Source organism: Pelobates fuscus, chromosome 6, assembly GCF_036172605.1.
Source record: "Pelobates fuscus isolate aPelFus1 chromosome 6, aPelFus1.pri, whole genome shotgun sequence".
NCBI lineage: Eukaryota > Metazoa > Chordata > Amphibia > Anura > Pelobatidae > Pelobates > Pelobates fuscus.
Window position 1 is genome coordinate 255,045,796 of NC_086322.1, and position 20,853 is coordinate 255,066,648.

The 20,853-nt window shown below is 42.3% G+C and overlaps 1 protein-coding gene across 1 annotated transcript in view; it reads right to left on the reverse strand.

The window, feature by feature from the left end:
• The window catches only part of DUSP3 (dual specificity phosphatase 3), a 32,051-nt gene extending 15,865 nt beyond the window's left edge, over positions 1-16,186 (reverse strand). Inside the window, exon 1 of the mRNA XM_063458970.1 lies at positions 15,835-16,186. Coding sequence (XP_063315040.1) covers positions 15,835-16,058 — 224 coding nt within the window. The 5' untranslated portion in view covers positions 16,059-16,186. The remainder of the gene's footprint in view (positions 1-15,834) is intronic.
• Between the last annotated feature and the right edge of the window lie 4,667 nt (positions 16,187-20,853).

The following is a 20,853-nucleotide window of genomic DNA, read 5'->3' on the forward strand; positions in this document are numbered from 1 at the left end:
AGCTCCACTTGTAGGTCCATGAGCGGTATAATCCCTGTTTAAAATGTCCCTTGGTTTTGCTTGCCAATCCAGGATTTATGCAGCAAAAATAGAAAATGACCACATAGTTTAGTACGTTCAAATGTTGTAGGAAAAAGAGAAATTAGCTAGATGATGGTTTTAACACTACAGCGTTAGGAATACAGGTTTGTGTTCCTGACCCTATAGTGCTAATGTAAAGTTAAACACTATGCACCACCGCAGTTTGATGTAGTGCTTATGTTTCCCAGAGACTCTTTGGTGTTGTCCTACAATTCAAATCAAACAATTTAGGAACAGTAAAAAAAAAAAACCTAGGGCTCTCCAAAGCACCCCAACAAAGCCCTCTTTAGCTGCATTGATAAAACAGAATTAATGTTCTTGCAACGTGAGTGTTCCTTTCATCCAATCTTAATAGTACTGAAAACCCGAGAGCATTGGACCAGTTTTATAATTTGCCATGTGTATGTTACATAGGCTGAAAAGAAACATGCATCCATCAAGTTGTCTCTCACATCTGTTTTTTTTTAACCCTTTAAGAACCAATGAAACACCCATGATGGAATATTTTTGTCAAGATTATGAAGAGCATGATTCATTCACTTGGGAATGTAACAATCTAACAAGAAAATAAAAAACAAATGTATCGGTATATGCTCTCTTTAGTAGTGTACGCATTGCTGAGCGTCTCTGTAAGAAAGCAAGATGTTTAAAAGGTATAGTATTATATCTGGTACTTGTGCAAGTCTAAATAGCCGACACTAGTAAAAAAAAAATCTGTTCACAATATTTAGATAAATCCTAGAATGATACCTAATGCAAGCAAAGTTTGGCATAACTGTATGCAGTGGTGAGCTAACCATGGGTTGGTGGTGGTGGTGGTCTAGCCAGAATGGCAAATGACAGAGGGGTGCAAAGAGCACCCACTTCTCACCAGTGCAGGCCTTTGCAATTCAACAGACCTTGTGTGTGGCAGGGAAGTTGCTGGAATCAGTCTGCTCTGACTGAGCAGCTACCTTACCATCCTGTACGAATGCCAGGATCTAGGATGGAACATCATCCCAGCATCAGTACAGAGCTGATAAATAAAGGTCAATTGTGTGTGTGTGTGTGTGTGTGTGTGTGTGTATGTATCAATGTATGTGTCTATATAAATGTTTGCATGTGTATGAATGTGAGCGTGTGTGTATGTAATTTCTCCGTCAAAAGGGTTTTAGGAGGATTGCAGAGAAACAAAACAAAACAAAAAAAAAAAAACATTCAGTTGTAGGGGTCCAATATAATTTTTTTTTTTGTTGTAATTCTTTATTTTTGCAGTGCATTGCATAAACCATACATTGAACAGTACTTTGCGGTATAGAGGTTCCGATGCATAACATAGTATGGGTAGAAACTGCACCAATTTTAAATTTAATACATGCTGTGAATGTGGGCCTAGGTTCTGCTGTAGGTGATAGAGCTTGTCTATAGGTATAGTTTGCCTATTCGGTCCTAGCGCCACTGTCCCATGTTGCTGGGGGGCTAAATAGAAGGTAGTATGTTAGTGGTTACGGCACACGTGAGTTTAGAGAGATTTGAAGTGAGAGTGCCATGTGTGCATAGAGGTGAGAGGATACAGTTGTGTATTATCAGAGGTGTTTAGGAGATTGGGTGTAGCTTCTCCTTATTGTGGCTATGCAAGTTGGTGGTTGTACTCTATACCTTGAGTGAAGGTACTCCTAACCAAGGGAGTTGCGGGCAGGGGGGATACGAAGAGTGTGCATGTCGCCCTTCTATACATTTGGTGGACTAGATAGTCCAGGGTTACTTTGTTCATCTAAGTGTGGCTATTGTAGTGTTGTGACCGTAGGGGATGGGCTATGCTGGACATGTAGTGTCGTCCATTTTAAGATAAATAATAATAATAATAATAATAATAATGAGTTCAAACAAGGAAAATAACAAAAAAAATCATAAGCCAAATCAACATAAAAGTTGAACTAAAACAGTTGCCGTCTTTAGACTTGCTAAGGTGATGCCTGGAATAGGCTTCCTTCCATGGGTTCTTGTGCCTTGCTGTCAGCCAGTCCCCTGAGGCTGTCTTGGTTCCGGGGCCTAAGAGCTCCCAGCCCTTGGGACAAATGGTGTTCCGGGACCCAGTTGGCAGTAGTGGGTCTCGGGGAAGGATCAGCAGTCAGGAGCTCCAGTCAGCGGTCAGGAGCTCCAGTCCCAGTGTCTCCATCGAGGTAAGCGTGTGTTGGGTTCCATTCCGGTGCACCACAAGGCATCCGTTTGTCCCCCATCTGATGCTCGACAATCTTAGGCTGCTAGTGAGAGAGCTGAAAGTTTTATGCCACATGAGGGTGGCTTTCATGAGGTCTTGGAAGAAAGCCAAGATAGCAACCTCAAAGGCCAGAGGTGTTTTACCTTTTAGCGCAGACATGATCTGTATCTTGTCATGGACCGTTAGGAACCTGAGTATGATATCTCGGGTCACATTTGAAGGCGCCTTTGCAGATGTGGGTAGGCCATTTTCTTTACTGTAGCATGAGGTAAGATTGTGGCCAGTAGGCGTCTTGTGTAGCGCGGCAGTTCGTCTGGTGAGATTTCTGCTGGGATGCCCCTTATTTTTATGTTTGTGCGCCGTTGACGTTCCTCCATGGCTGTCAGCTGTGCCGTCATGGCTCTTTGTTGTGCCCAGACTTGCTGCACTGAGTCTTGGAGCTTGGCTAGGTGAGACTGTAGGTCCGTGATGTTTTTCTTGGATGCTTGCACCACGTCTGTGATGGCTTTCATATCCTTCTTGATGGGAGCCAGTTCTGCTGCCAAGATTTTGTGGAAGTCCGACATTAATATTTTCAGGTCGTGTCTGGAGGTTGGAGTCATGTCTGCTGGAGATTCAGGCTGGGATTGACTCCAATATACATTTCTATCCCAGACATCAGGTAACCTAGGTATACATCTAACTAAATTATCCAAGAATGCTCTAAGACCTTGGTTATACTGATAAAATCACAGTAACAATTGCAGTATTATTTTCTCTATCATTTGGTAATCTAATTGCTTATAGTTTTTTTCTTTGTATTTTTACATATAAGACAAGAAAAGCAGATTCACAACAAAATCAACATTTAAAAAAAATTTATGAATCTCCTGCCAGAATTTTCTTTAACTGCACTAGTTGTCTTCAAATTATAACAAGCAAAATGTCAAGATTCTTCCATGACAAAGGGGGAGTTATATATTTATATAGGGCAGAGTTCAACAAATACAGGGCTCCAGATTACCAAGGCAACACAGAAATGTCACCTGGCAGCTATCTCCAGACTGGCTCTCATAGCAGATGAGTGGGCTGGTTCTACAGACTTCTTCACCACCCTATATTTCCTATCCTTTCTTGGTGCCTTTCTCCATTGTGAGACCACCCTTGGTCATTATACTGGTATACAGAGTGTGTGCAGAATATGGGTGACCAGGCAGTGGATAGCATAACTCTAGCAGAAGCTAAAAGAGATTGGCCCATCCAAGCGTAACTTATACTCCTTGAGTGATCACTATCTACCAAAATAGATTCTGGGTGTGGTTTGCAAAAGCCACATCATAACATTGTTGAGATTTTGAGTGTTTCCCTCAAAAGCTCTAGTGAAACAGTTATGGCTCCCCAAGATAGAGTGGATGTATGCCGGGGGAAACTCATAACACTCTTGAAGGTAGATTATATATATATATATATATATATATATATATATACACACACACATATACATATATACATATACATGCACACACTGAGATGCTTGCACTCCTGAATTAGAAAGTAATTGCCCGGTGCTGGTCAGGTCGGAGCAACGAAGGCGATAGCCAAAACGTGTTAGGTGTTTTAGACTTCCATACAAATAGGACTTTTTTTAGTATTGCTGTTTTAATTTGTTTCCTGAAATTGGACAATAAAATCTTTGTAACTCCCCGAATCTGCGTTCTGGAGGTACTATATACAGAATACCAGGAAGTTCCCAGCTGAAGTCCTATGTGATTTGTTCAAGGCATGCAGTTTGAGCCAGCCATATGTGAGTGAGACCAACACATATTTTATTGTACAGTTTTAACTTTATTACCCTATGTCTCTCTTTTTTGGTTTATTTCCAGAGATAGATTGACTGCATTTTGGTTAGTATATTTTATATATCTGAGTGATCTCACCATTTTTTGTTTTTCTGTTTATTTCTGTGTATTGTCGCCCACTAAGGTGATCGTAGCACCATTATTTTTCCTTTTTGGGAATTTTCACTATTGTATTTATATTTTATTTGCCATTCAGATTTACACTATGGAGTGTTTATTTTTCTTTCCCCCATTCTATAGGGTATTTATAGGTATTGGAGTAGGGGTAAGTACAAGATAACATTAATTTCATTACTATTCAGTCTGAGCGCTCCACTCTAGGTGTTGGTGACAGGTGTGGTTTCACTCCTATGTCTTCCTATTTCAGACACTGACATGCTTGCTTCACTGCCAGCACATTGCATCAGTGCAAAGTCTCCTTGATAAAGACTGAAAAGACTAAACTGGTTGGAAGTTGGAATTTCTGCATCTTTACCTATTCTCTAGCTGGAGACATGAGGTTGCATAGCGGAGGAAACCTTCACCGTAGCACCAGGTTCTGGATTTTCAGCTTATTTTGGGGAAGGACTCTGGACAAAGTCATCACCAGAGTCCACATGACTAATTTGTGCTGTTCTATTTTCAGAGCTATTGGTTTTACATTATGTGTTTTTATTTTGGATTTTTTTAAGCATATTAAAGAGTGTGAAGATTGAATACATCTCTATCATAGATTCTGTTTGGATTTCATCTTATGTACATTATATTGGAATGTTCTTTAATTTTGGTGTGTTTTGGGGGGAGATTCTGCTTGTAGGGTTGTGAATGTGGATGTTTGTAGGGTTTTGTGTGTGTGAGGGAGGCTTTTGTGGGGTTGTCAATAATCATAAGTTTTATTATCTAGGTTTTTACTATCCGTACTTATCATCCTGTATTTTAATTAACCACAACACAGGTACTTTATAATCTTACCTCAATAAGCCCTTACACCATACTGGACATATTTCCATTAACGTTCCCATTGTGTCTTTAGATTCCTCTCTAGCATATTACTTTCTCAAGCTCAACCTAAGACTAGTTGGGCAAGATACGTATGTTCCAACATACTTTCTATCAATTAATTACATTTCTATTCCCTTACATTCCTTACGGATAGATCTACTGGCTGTTAAGAGTATTGGTGTGTGTCATATTATTGTATATTTGTAATTCAGTCATGCAAGGCCTACACCCATCCTCATGTGTGGGTATTCGTCCATTGGCCCAACTCATAGCCAGAGCCTTGCTCCTACCTCTCTAGGTTTCAGATAGGGCCTCACTTGTCACAAGTTTGAATCTCTTACTTGTCACCGAGAGTCCAACATTCCTGCCATATCATTCGGTGGCCTCAGTCCCTTGGCCAATTCATAGCTACAGCCTCTCAGAGCCCCTTGGCAATTAGTAGGACCTCAACCTTTCTCTCATTTAGCTAATTTGTCGCCATTCAGTACTATGCAAGCCGCCAGTTGTTAGATTATCACCAACATGACTGTCACATTAACTCTACATGTAGATGTTGCACACCTCAGAATTAGTAAGATATTTCAATCCAGGCTTCCCAGCCAAACCACCTTGTCCACGCACTCCAGCCATAACCCAGGACACTCCAGCCCAGTTTCTGGCCATCTTGTACCATTCCACTTTTACCGCCGAGCGGGCCATTCCCTTCTGTGGCTCAGAACACCGTCTAGCTCTGGGCTCCTCTACCTTGTGTCAGCAACCAAGCTGGAAACACAGACAACATGACAGGGATTTAGGCCATGATGGCTCCCATCCTTTCATCCTTATAAATAACTGTTGACACTAGTGACGTTTAGAATCTCCTGACTTTGGGCTTTTTACTTCCATCCCCTCAGCGGTACACTGCCAGTTGCTATCCAGCACGTTTTCTCATCTAATGTTCTTATCTGTACAGTAAGTTCCTCTGTCCTTTGGAAGGACATAGCTATGAGACTTGTCAGTAGTTCAAAGCTAGGGAACACAGATAGTAGAATCTGACTGTTCTATTTTCAAACTCACCTTTTGTCACCAAGAGGCGTCTCCCTTAATACTCACACTTGCCCTCCTCTAGTTGAGTTTCTCATTACAGATTTCACAGTAGGTTTCCGCACAGGCGTCATTAAACTTCGATCAGGTATTAGGGTTTGTCCTAACCTCCAATCTACTAGTTGAGACTCATTCAACTTAATTACTATTAGTGGCAGAATCAAGTATTGGTTTCTTGCTGGGACCCTTCTGACAACATCTTTATTTGCGGGTGCACCTACCATATTAGCCTAATCAATGGGAATCACAATAATATCTGCTCAATTTTATTATCGGCTACTCATTCTTTAAAGTTCTCAGTATTAGGCCTATCCTAGGGGCCACGAAACAGCCTGCCTAGGAAAATGCCATATTCCTCATTTTCAAATTGCTCACAGTGCATCGGTCCCAGTAGCATTTGCACGATATTTAGTGAACTGAGCATTCTACTTTGCCACTCATCTTACATTTGGAGCGGAGAGATGCCCAAACTATTCCATATAGTTGCATAATCTCTCTGTAGGCTCCTCTTGTACGTCAGTACTGTCCCTCAGTAATACATTATCTACATGAGTGTGACGATTATGGAACCGAATGCCATACTCTGAAGCAGATGTGTCTTTTGTATCTGGTGCATCCTTTGGAACTCCGCTGTCTCGATCAACCTTTGGCCCCTACACCAATTTTCATTTATGGAAATACATTAGACTTTATTTCATTGCAGTACAGCCTCCCCACAGACTAAGTCCAGCGTATCAGGGAAAGGGAAAATCCTTTCTGGGCAACTATGCCTGTTTCCCCATATCGATCCCCAGTCTCTCCTTGATCCTCTGAACTTTACTATACACCTAACACAAGGGAGCTCATTCATTTACCATCCACTCAACCTGCTCCCAGGTTCACCTGTCAACAATAGCGCTGTTACATTTGACACATGCTTAAGCAGTTCTGTTCATGTCGCAAAATCTTCTATCCCACCAGAACAGGAACTTGTTCTTCATTTGTGGACTAATACAGCCGCCCACACTGGATTGCAGCCAATTTCATAAGTAAATGGGTCTGTAACACATTTTCCATAGTGACACGGAACCTACCCTCTTTTAGTAAATCAGCAGCATGGGAATTATTACCGGTCAGTCCCTGTCAGGATTACAGTATGATCCAGCACGTAGAATTGTGTAACACAGAGGACTAATAGGTAACGTATACCGGACCTTAGAATGGCCGGACTAACGTACCAAAAAATAGTCTGGAACAACCGAGGTCAAGGGAAACAGAAAGAGACACAACGATAAGGAAAAGCCAGGGGTCGGGGATGCCAGAAAACAGGGAAGTCAAAATCAATGCCAAAGTCAAAATACCAGAATAACCAGAATCAATAACGCGCTCTCAGACAACCACAAGGGAAACCATGACAGGGCACTGAGCAGGATGAGAACTGGGCCTAAATACCCCTCCTCTGGATCTGATAGGCTGTAATCGGCCTTTGACCCCAAAGGCAGTTACCAGGTTCCCATTTGCATAATTGCTGCTCAGCACAAACCCTCCTGTGGATTTGATTGCTGCTCGGCACAACTTTTCCTGTCAGGACAGTAATGTTGCTCGGCACAACTTTTCCTGTCAGGACAGTAATGTTGCTCGGCACAACTTTTCCTGTCAGAACAGTAAATGTCAATCACATTTTTATATGCGGATGAATACGTGACAGTCCCCCCACTAACAATAATAAGGTTGTTTAGAAAGAGATCTGGCTGGCAGCATAATAGAAACTCTACTTTGTTCACATACCTATACCAGGCTGTCACAACATAGCAACCGACGAGGTGACGAGGTGACTAGGTGACTATCACAATTCCTCGTATTCTTCCAAACTCTCACCATGGCGGCCAAATGACCTACCAAACCCCTACATTACAGGATTTCATTTCTGACCCACGCAACACTATCTGCTAATGCCACCTATTCATGCACTGGGCTCTGGCCATTTTCAATAAACTCACATCTGCAAATCAATGAAAAAGAAAGAAATGAGTAGAGAGAGATTGTCAGGTTGCTGCTGGCTGTGGGGGTAACCCCTATAGATGGTCTATTCAGACTCTCCGATCTGTCCACAGTTTGGGTTCTTTGGTAAGCTTTTTTCAAATTCTATTGGGATAGCCCTGTGACTTGAACCTCATTCTAAGCCCTCTGGCTTCCTTCTCAAAGTCTTCCTGATTGGAACAGTTTCTCTTAGCTCTTAGATATTGGCCATATGGTATGTTGGCTTTAAGATGGTATGGATGGTAACTATGCCAGTGCAGAAGGCTGTTTGTTGCCGTAGGTTTCCTAAATAGCGAGGTACTCACATCTCCATTTTCATGTATGTTTATATTCAGGTCCAAGAAAACCAGATGTTTCTCGTTTATAACATGGGTAAGTTGAAGGTTAATTTCATTCTGACTGAGTTTTTCTACCATCTCTTCAAATTGTGAAAAAGAACCTGACCAAAAGATCAGGATATCATCTATATAACGATGCCATTTGTGTATAGACGAAACAAAATTGAGGTTAGACATATTGATAGATGAAACAAAATTGAGGTTAGACATATTGTGACGAAACTAAATTGAGGTTAGATATATTACCAAAGAACCCAAACTGTGGACAGATCGGAGAGTCTGCATAGACCATCTAGAGAACTCTCCACAACTCCTAGCGTGACCAGATTTATTGGCACATATGATAAACACTGGAACACGGCACAACAAGTACTCAGCAGAAATTGGCCGGTACTGCAATACGATACCAGTTTGAATAACACCATCACCAAACAACCCTCAATGACATACAGACAAGCGAACAACCTAGGGGACATTCTAACACATAGTCATTTTAAACCTACTCCAAATAAACCCCCTACTCTTACTTGGCTTCGGACAACTAATGGTCTTTACAAATGCGGTCACTGTAAGGCCTGTAACTTCATTCTACCTACAAAATCTGTTCAGAATAAAAGAACTCTAAAAGAGATAACTACCAATGCCTTTGTTAACTGTAGTTCCACCAACGTGATTTACATTATAACTTGTGAATGTGGATTACAGTATATTGGCAAAACGTATCAACAGTTGCGTAGGAGAATTCTACAGCATGTTAACTCCATCACCAATTTACACATTGAAACTCCAATTTCAAAACATGTAAGAACCAACCATGCTTCCAAACCTGAGCTTTTAAAATGTCAGGTGATACAAAAACTTTCCCTTAATCACCGTAAAGGTGATATTAATATCGCTTTATTAAAGGCAGAATCCCGCTGGATCTACCTCTTTCAGACTTTATATCCGAGAGGACTTAATGAAGAATTTAATTTCACCCCATTTATTCACTCCTAATGAGGAGAAATTAATTTCCAACTCAGGATTAGTCTAAATTTTGCACTCCATATCAAGGATACTCCTCAGGGTGCATTGTACATCTGAACATTTGGAGTATATACCATTACTATATTTACACGGTGACCATGAATGTAGGAGTTTAATATAGTTTTTTGAAATATCTCCTTATGATATTTATACATTTAATTTCTTCTGTTTTGTATTGTTTTATTTATTTTATTTCACATTTATTTATTAATATTTATTTAGATTAATCTCAATTTGAACACTTCTTTCTCCTTTTTCTTCTTTTTTCTGTTTTTATCTTCAAACCACTGTCATGATTTAACAGAGCTACATTATCACTTACAAAATACTATGTTTCAGTTCTATGCTACTGTAGTTACAGTTCATAATATTTATTTGATTCTTCTTGAGAGATGCAGCACTGATTTTTTGACTCTGTCATGACTGCATCATTTTTTCCAAATAAGATCATATCTTACTTGTTACTTAGTTCTTAATATTTGCCTAATGTTCTTATCATTGAATCACAACACGATATGTGCCTATTTGGACCCGGACAGAAAGGGTTACATTATTTTCGCTCTAAGTCCCTCCCCTCTTCACAACGGCTGATGAAAATATTCAGCCAATTGAAACAGAGGGCGGGATATTTAAACCACTGACTTTCTCTGATCCGGTTCACCTGGACGAGCCGATTTATCGGCGAAACGCGCGTCGGGACGATCCTCTACTAGCTAGTAATGGAGACTTTAGACAAGGGACAGACAGGATGAATTTCTATTTATCTCTCCAGTTTATCGACTAGCTCAAGCTTTGATTTATGAGGTGTACCTGCTATAGAGTGATTTTTCTAACCGCTAGGACGCTCAACCACTAGGAGTTTTCATTTTCTATATAGGACAGTTAGAGCTTAGATAGCGAAGTATATCGATTCTCATTTTTTCTCAGTTTTCTCTACCTAGCCTAGGGCTTCATAACGAGCTCTAGTAGATAGCCTTTTAGTTGATGGGACGCTATTTTGCAACAGTGAGGTGGTTTTACTCCGGGGTGGTTTAAATTTGGGTATTTGGGAAATGTGAGTACATGGGAGGATAGACACTACTCCTCTCAGTATTGATTGTCATTTAGTTATTTTGCTTATCCCACTCACCTGCCATATCCACCCCTTTGTTGCCTTTGGGTGAAGGCTATATAACCTCTTATTATTAGATTTGTTGGGTTGTTGATTACAGCCTTAATTTAATTTAATTCTATTTTATTATATATATTTTTTCTTTCATCTCTACACTTATACTTTGGACATTTTTTAATGTTTCTATTAAAAGTTATATTTTAATAATTTATGATATACAAGTGCTTATGGGTTGCCTATACCGTATTGGCTCCAGTTAGAGATTTGAGAATGAGACACTTTCTTTGGTGTTCCTCCTCCTCCTCTCTGGATTGCTAAATACCTTTTCTTCTTTTTTTGTATTCACATCTGCAAATTGATTCAATGGCAGAGTTCACATATTTTTGCCACCTCAACCTTTAACTAGCTCACAACACTTAAAAAGTTACTTGAATACAACCATTAACATTTTCAGGTCATTCTAAAAGAATACGCGCTGCTCCTACTACCTCTAGTAATATCCCAGTACATTTCATCTAACTGCTGGGGCAGTAGAGTCATCTGCATATGCCAGATATAGCCCTCAACCTGAGAGGGAATTGAGACGTGCGTTTAAGTATTGGTTATGTAATGTCAACATGTATTCAGTGTTAAACTTTTTGCCCTCTTTTACAGGCCTACCCGAACGTCGGTTCTGGCACACCATAACCGACTTACACCACCATTACTATAAACTCTGCTTATTGTATATGACCACAAATGAGAAGGCTAAGCAGTTAGGCGAAGCCTGGAGTTGTGGGAGGAGTTACCCGGCCTATAAATACACAGCCCTCCCCTTCCTCTGGGCTGATACTGCCTGGTTCAGCCCACCCGCCACTCCCTTTATTAAGCCATTCATCTTGGTGGGCCCTCTTTTACAGGACTACCCGAACGTTGGTCCAGCACACCACAACCGACTTACACCACCATTACTATAACTCTGCTTATTGTATGCAACCACAAATATAATATGTATAATGTAACGGATCGCCTGGCACCCCGACTGGGTACCTCCGTTAAAGGATGCTCCTAGCGTTTCCTGAGGACTCCAAGCACTCTGGCAGACACCACAATCACCGAACCGAAGAAGCATATAAATCCTCTCAAGCATATGAATGCTGTAGACAGTTGAATAGGAAACCAAACGAATAGGTTTACATTCCTAGCAGTCAAACTGGAACAGCATACAATAAATCCTCCCCCAAGAATGAGACGACACTTCACTTTGAGGGGTAAAACAGGAACTCCCTGTACTGGCACATACAACCTCTTTTATTCACAATCCACAAAACATAGCCCACAGGGTTTTGCAGAACAACCAATAAACACATTACAACACATACAATGCAAGTACAGCAGTCAGACACAATGGGACAATAGAAACACACCCAGCATATTCCTCCCCTCTGCTTAGGAGATAATTGAGTCAATTACTGTATCTACTCAATTATCTCCAAGCTGAAAAGTTACACTTTTTATACATTTTTCTAACTTTGTGAGTTAACATCGTACATACATAAAACTTATATTATTTTAACCAGTATAACTTGGAGACAAACATATCCAAAATTCACTTGAATAGGTTCAGGGGTTTAACGGTTAGGTCGAAGGCCTTTGTTTTCACTTTCAAGCATGGCTTTTCCTGTCCAAACCACTGGTTTGGCAGTGTCCCTGGGACAACACCCTGCTGGAGAACAATGGATCCGGGGGAGGGGAAGAGGAAGTGTCCAAAAAGTTTCAGTATGTCCATACACTGTTTTTAAAAGGCCAGCACAGTACAATAAAACACCATTCACTGTGCTTAAAAGACCAGTAGCCGCACAATAAAATACAATATTCCCAAATATTGCATTCAAAAGTACAACTTTACCAGGGGCCATAGTCAGCAGGTAGGAGGCGGGCAGCCAGGCCTCTCCAATGCCCAGTGGCGAGGCGGGTTCCGCCACATTTAATATATTTTTATGACTTTATTTTTAAGAGTCTAGGGGACTGCCTGACAGCTCAGATAGTCCCCCTGCAGACAACTCCATAGACGTCTATTGCAGCCATGGGATCATCGTGATCACATGGCCCTGGAGGGTCGGAGCTGCTGCAGGGTGACTGCTGGGGTCTCCGGCAGTCCCCCTGGACCGGGATCGCCAGTCCAGGTGAGTACAGGGGGTCAGGGCGACGGAAGGATGGCTGGGAGTACTATGCCGCCCTCTGGGGTTTAGAGCCAGCCTTTCAAGAACGGCATAGTACGACCACCGTCCTTAAGGGGTTAAGGACTAGTCTGCAAGAAATGTATGTCAGTTCATTTTAGAACTGTGTGTCCTGTGTGGATTTGTTCAGAGATCCCAATAACAGAGTCTTCTGGTCTGTTGGTTGGCTGGCTGCTTGATCCTTGTAACCTGGGACAAGTGTTTCAGAATCCTCAGTGAAAGTAAACCTGCTGAAGGTACTAAGTCAGAGTTACATAGTTACATAGTTAGATAGCTGAAAAGAGACTTGCGTCCATCAAGTTCAGCCTTCCTCACACCTGTTTTTTGCTGTTGATCCAAAAGGCAAAAAAAAAATACAACCCCCCCCCCCCCCCCAGTTTGAAGCACAATTTTGCAACAAGCTAGGACAAAAAATTCCTTCTTGACCCCAGAATGGCAGTCAGATTTATCCTTGGATCAAGCAGTTATTACCCTACGATGAAAGATTATATCCTTTAATATTCTGTTTTTGCAAGTATGCATCTAGTAGCTGTTTGAACATCTGTATGGACTCTGATAAAACCACTTCTTCAGGCAGAGAATTCCACATCCTTATTGTTCTTACAGTAAAAAAAAACCCTTTCCTTTGCCTTAGACGAAATCTTCTTTCTTCCAGTCTAAACGCATGGCCTCGTGTCCTATGTAAAGTCCGGTTTGTGAATAGATTTCCACACAATGGTTTGTATTGGCCCCGAATATATTTGTATAATGTTATCATAACCCCTCTCAGGCGACGTTTTTCTAAACTAAATAGGTTTAAATTTGTTAACCTTTCTTCATAGCTGATATGTTCCATTCCTTTTATTAATTTTGTAGCCCGCCTCTGCACTTTTCTAGTGCCATAATATCCTTCTTTAGAACAGGTGCCCAAAATTGCACAGCATATTCAATATGTGGTCTTACCAGTGATTTATAGAGAGGCAAAATGATATTCTCGTCCCGAGAATGAATGCCCTTTTTCATGCATGACAATACCTTACTGGCCTTGGCCACTGCCGATTGACATTGCACATTGTTGCATAGTTTGTTGTCTATAACAATTCCCAAGTCCTTTTCGTGTGTTGTTATCCCTAATTAGCTTCCATTAAGGGTATACGTTGCTTGTGTATTCTTTACGCCGAAGTGCATAACTTTGCATTTTTCAACATTAAATTTCATCTGCCATTTGAGTGCCCAGTCCTCCAGTCTATCTAAATCCTTCTGCAGCAAAGTAATATCTTGCTCACATTATTTTACAAAGTTTTGTGTCATCTGCAAACACTGAAACATGACTTTCAATGCTGTCTTCAAGATCATTTATAAAAATGTTAAATAGAAGGGGTCCCAGAACAGACCCCTGAGGGAAACCACTTGCCACCTCTGTCCAGCTTGAAAATTTACCATTAACGACAACTCTTTGTATTCTGTTTTTAAGCCAATGTTCTACCCAAGAACAAGCATTTTCATCGAGACCGATTTCCTTGAGTTTGAACACTAATCTTTATGAGTATGGAAGCTTCATCACAATAACCTTTTTCAATGATACAGTGCACTCATCTGTCCTTAATGGAATAGCCCCAAATGTCTCTGAATAAGAGCAAAGAAGCTCCCAACTCTCGAGAGCTCATACCTCTGGAGATCTCCTGCCTCCCCTCCTGTCAGAATCCTTTACCCGGTCTGGAAAAGCTGGCTTTGCCTCTACCTCCTCTGTTGTTGGACTAATTTGTCGACCAGGGTCTCCAAAGGGGGACCTCCAGGGGATGGGCCCTTGGCGAGGCACTGTGTAGAGGAGAGAGGCTGAACTCTGACCCAAGGAAGCAACTAGTCCTTGGTAAGCCACAAAAGAAAAATATAGCAGCCTACTGGGTGTTTGGACAGGAAAAAGAACTGGGCATCTTGAGAAAAAGGGGAGGTATTTATAATTATTGATTTGATACATGTCCAATGGGAATGAATGGAGGAGCTAAGCTGAGAGCAGTGCTGCCAAGGCCATTACTGGGAAAACAGCATTGCCAAAGTGTAGGTGTAGTAATGTGTGTTACTTTGTGTGTGTCTTGCAGTTTATGTCTAGTGGTGTGACACTTGGGGGGTGTCACCATGTCACCAACACACTGGCATCATGCAGGCATCCAAACGCAGTGACGTCAGAAACGTCATTCCTATACTCCTTAGCCAGCACTAGTAGCACCACCTAGGGAGTTACCAGAGCAACCACAGCGCACTCACTATGGAGAGTAGGACTGCCTATAGGTGGTCTCTTCTGTTCTCCTTTATCAATCAATCCCTCAGCATAGAGTCTGTTGCCTATGTCATAGAGAGTTGATTGACAGGTGGGAGAAAGCCTATATTTAAATAGGTTTTTCTCTCAATCTATACTTTTGCTTTCAAAACTACAAGCACAATGTATAGATGAGATCAGATGCTCCTCAAAAAAGAGCACAAGTAGTTTTGGGCATGATAGGTAGCCATTACAAAAAAAAAAAAAATAGAACCAACACACTTCTTGTTTGGGCACTTTGCCAAGTCTTGTTTGGGCAACCTTTGCTAAAAGGTTACCTACTCATGCTGTGAATACATAGCAACCTACAGAACATCTTGCGAACAATAAATAATGAGAGTGATTTACTGTAAAAGCTGAGCTGTCAGTTCGAATATTTTTGTGTAACTCATAGCAGCCCTCCCATAGCCTTTACTAGGGGGAGGGAAAGCGAAACTGTCACTTTGTCAGAAGTGACAGTTCCTGTAACAATCACTGTCTTGCTTAGATTACAAAGCGTACCCCCTACAGAACGCAGGAAATCGACAGCCACACTGTAACCATGACTACTGCATACATACAGGAACATGTGTTTAGGAAGGAAAGCATAACAGAACCCGCAGAGCTCACATTCCTTTAACCCCTTCACCACAGAGAACTCACTTGTTGCCCACGTAGATTCGAGGGAAAACCTCGTTTATGTCTTCTGAAGGCAGGGCATAAACACCGCAACTGGTCGACAGCAGGTCATTGAGCTCGATTACCGACAACTCATAATCCGACATTCTGTGGAAAGAACACAGAGGCCTATCAACACTCCCTCCACGCACCTCCCGTGTCGCTCTGGTTGGGTAGGCGGGCTTTAAATAGTAGAATTGACTAACCATTTATGGTGGTTGCTGGCCAATAGGACGTTTAACACAAATTGCAGATGAACGTGATGATCAAAACTATGTTAGTAATGTTGCGTGCAAACCCAAAATGCTGTGGAAAGGTCATTGTATTCCAGCGTTGTCATACGTGCAGAGTTTACACATACAGGGGACTATTCACTAAAAGGGGCATTGTCACGGGTGACTTTAAACTGGGTTTATTCACTAATTAGTGCAAGAAAGGTAATTTCAAAAAAAGGTTTATTCACAAAATAAAACATCATGGAGACCTCAAAATTAGTTATTCCACAAACAATGGACAGAACCACTTCAGATCTCATTAAAGGACCACTATAGGCACCCAGACCACTTCAGCTTAATGAAGTGGTCTGGGTGCCAGGTCCAGCTAGGGTTAACCCTTTTTTTCTATAAACATAGCAGTTTCAGAGAAACTGCTATGTTTATAATATGGTTAATCCAGCCTCTAGTGGCTGTCTCATTGACACCAAGCGTCCATAGGAAAGCATTGTAAATGCTTTCTAATAAGACTGGCTGAATGCGCGCAGCTCTTGCCCAGGGCCGGCGCGTCCATAAGGCGGCACAGGCGGCCGCGTTAGGGCGCACCGGCTCCGGGGGCGCAAGATTTCAGTGACCGGCAGGAGGGAAGCTCTCTCTCCTGCCAGGCCCCCGGCACGGCGTGCGTCAGTGCTGTAATCAGACGCGGCGAGGGAGCTCTAATCTCACCGCTCTGCTCCCTCTCGCGCTGTCTGCTGATACCGCGGAAGCCGGAATAGTCATATTCCGGCTTCCGCGGTATCAGCAGACAGCGCGAGAGGGAGCAGAGCGGTGAGATTGTGGTGGAATCTCGGTAAAAATAAATTTAGTAGGCCGAGATTACCACGTGGCATGTGTACGTGCATATGCTGACGTATCGATCAGTTGGTTGCACGAGGCAAGATACGATCAGTAGTGTACGGAGCATGTGCAAGAATACAGGATGTAGTATTCCCCTCCTCCATTGTGCTGGACAGGCCATGCGGTCAAGCAGGAAGTTAATTCTTATTTGTATTGATTGGTCAAGAGAATGTGCGGGTGGAGCTTAATATGGGAGGAGTTATGTGCCTATATAAGGAGCCTGCACTATTGTCCGGGGCTCAGAACTTGTTGTATTTTGGTGACGTTAGTCCCTCTGAGTCCCGATCGGTGATCCAATAAAGAATCTCTTCCTTCCTGAAGAAACCTGTGTCCATCTCTCTGTGCTTCGCTTCCGTCAGTTTCTCCGGTATCATTTGGTGCATTGGCCGGGAAGCTCATCGTTCAACGGTAGCTGAGAGGCAGAGGCGTGAGACGGTCTATCTTTGCCCACGTTCTCTACGGCTGCACCCCTGAACTTCTGCGTGGACCTCCCTTCGTCTCGGCGCCACTGGTCTGTTGTCCAGGAGATCATCGGCTTCTACGTAAGAAGTGCTGGGGTGTCCCCGTCGATGAGTGTGAACTCAGGTTCAGGAACGAGGAGGTAAGACAACTGCTGTTCTAGACGGCAGACCCACTAGGGGTATACCGATTGTGCGGTAGGCCCATAAGGGGTTATTTGTGTATGGAATCTGCCCCCTCTGTCGGAGGGAAGGAGCGAAGGCGCACCGCTCAATCGAACGCTCTTTAGTCAGACCGTTTGATTTGGTTAGTCAGGCGGGGTCCTGTGTAAATAGCCCTAGCCGGACACCGGTGTCTTGTCTAGACTAGCGTTCTAGGGTGTATATTACGTTCGCTAGGTCGGAGGGACCAGGAGACTAAGCGGCGCCTGTGTAAATTCGGTTCGCTAGCTCTCAACCTATCTTGGCTAAGTGGGAAGGCGTGTAAATTTGGAACCCACTAGACTTTTGATAGTAATCGACTAAGAGGCGCCTGTGTAAATTCGGTCCTCTAGCTCGCTATATGTGGTGCTTGGGCAGTGTGGCTAACCAAAACGGGTGTACATAGTTTTAGGTAGTCCATTCAAGGTACTGGCCAATAGTTTAGTTGGGAATTGTAAATGTGTTAAAGATTGTTTAGTAAAGTGTATATATTGTTAGATAGCGCGAGCTCAGCCGTCTAGCGAGAGTGTTAATAGTGTGTTGCTGTATTATAGTGCACGGTACCATAACCCTGTATATTTACTGACACTGTATATAAGTACTAATAATTGTCGTCCAGTGCATGTTTAACACCATAACCACTAATAATTGTATTGTGACCTTAACTTGTGCTTTGACCTATGCTAACCGTACTGTAACCGCTATTTGTAAAAGACGATGTTACTGGGGTGTGTTATAGACGGGTAATTCGTATATAGAGAATTATAGCGTGGGTGACTGTATAGTTTCGCCAAAGGGCATAATATTGATTATCTAGTGACTGGTGTAACAGCTGTGTGTGTACGGGAATTCCCTGAGTGTTTATTGTGTTATTGTGTACGTTTCACTTGGTAACCGTACCAAGTGGTGCTGTTGCCAGAGGAAATGGGTGTGACTGTTGAATAGTACGCGTGCATAGTATTCGTTGTCAACGACGTTCCATTGATAAGTATGGGCGCGTCGCAGTCAACGATTCCGGATCCCTTAGGTTGTATGGTGAAGAATTTTAAAAAGGGATTTAAAACCTGTGATTTTGGGGTTAAAATGTCTCCTGTACGTTTGGTCACTTTGTGTACTAGGGAGTGGCCTACTTTGGTTGCGGCATGGCCGCCACGTGGCAGTTTGGATCCAACTCTGGTACAGCGCTTACACGTGGCTGTATCAGGTAGGCCTGAACTTTACGGGCAGTTTCCTTATATTGATTGTTGGAGACAGGCCGTAAATGACTCGCCAAAATGGATTTGATACCGGAGAAACTGACGGAAGCCAAGCACAGAGAGATGGACACAGGTTTCTTCAGGAAGGAAGAGATTCTTTATTGGATCACCGATCGGGACTCAGAGGGACTAGCGTCACCAAAATACAGCAAAGTCTGAGTACTGAATACATAGAGTACATTCCTTATATAGCACTGTAGCTCCTCCCACAATTAACTACACCCACACATACCCTTAACCTATTTAATAAATAGAGTCTAAACTCATCCATCCGGTCTAACCACGTGGCTCATCTGATACAAAGGAGAGGGACGCGTAATTCCAGTTCTTACATTCCTGCACCTGGTCAGTACAGTGATAACAGTATCTTAGCTACGTGTAATTAACTAACTGATACTACAAACACATATACATACATATGCCTTGTGGCAATCTTAGCCTGCTAAACTTGTATTTTACTGGAATTACATCACATTCCCCCCTTTGATGCCTCTGATATTTCACAATTACTTGAGGCATCACTTAACCTTGGTTTGCATATACCTCAGGTTACCATGAACCAGACCAGACTTATCTTATGATGTGAATCTTTTAACACTCATCTTCCTGCATTGGTTCTCCTTGATCTAGAGCCTTATACTTATATATCGCCATTATCTGTGCAGCAGCCTTCCTCTCTGCTATACTTCCTATCAGGCTTTGCACAGACCTAACTACTAAGGGTATAAGACACGGTAGGAGTAGACACAACAGTAAAATCAGTAGGACTCCACCTACCACTGCCTTAAGCCCTCCAAACCACTCATACCAGCTACCAAACCAACTACTTGGATTGTACCCTTTCCATACCTGAGTAGGCACATGCACTAGTTTAACCATATGGCTAGTAAGCTCAGCTATTGCTTGCCCTTCGTCATCTATTTGAAGACAGCAATTGCTCAGGTTAAACTTCCCACATACACCTCCCTCTACTGCCAAAAGGTAATCCAAGGCTAATCTATTTTGGTACACTGCTGTCCTCATCCTGGTATTATGCTTCGCTAGAAGATTGAGTGCTTGTGAGGTCTCATTAGTAATAATCTCAACCACCGCCTGTAATCTTATAATACGGTTGAGCATATAAATTGGGGTTCTATAACCAAAGGTACCATCTTCTGCCCACGTGGCTGGCCCATAATAATCTATGATACGCTGGGGAGGCCATTCATTATCTTCCCAGGTGCCTATCTCTAAGGGTCCCCTTTTCTTCCTATGATTCACATCATACACTTTAACACCTAAAGTCTCACCTGTTTCAATCGGTAACAAGAAGAAGGATGGTTTGAGCATACCCAACACACATGCCCCTTCCCAGTCCTGTGGCAACTCCGAATAGGCTTTCTTACCACAGATCCAGTACAAATTTGCTGGGGCTCTCCAGGTAGATGTGATGGATAAATCAAACCACACATCCTTTAAACTGGCATATCTAGCAAACGGGTTAGATGGTTCTGAGACATTTGAAGCCGACCACCAAGTTGTATTTTTAGTATCATCATCATAAGCTTTTTGCCCTAGACAAGTTAATTCTCCTACAGAAGTATTATACATTATTCCTTTCCTTGCTATGCAAACATAACCTATGATGGAGGTCTTTAATCTCCACTCAGATTTACCTCTAACACTCAAATGATAATCGGCTTGTGTAGATATTAGTTGGTCAACTGCCTCAGAACCGGACATTACCTCCTTTGCTTCCCAAGGCCATTGGTCTCCCATGTTAGTACCTCCACACACATAGCAGTTGGTAACATTAAGACTACCGGCAATACTTTCAGCTAGGTCAATGAACAGGTTTTTAGCGTTATGGGGGATCTTATTATCTATACTCATCTCTTCATAAAAGGAATGGTATACTTGATGAGTCTGGGAGGATACCGTATCAGTCTCTATTCCTATAAACAATAATGTCCCAGGATCTAAACCCGTCCCGTATATCTG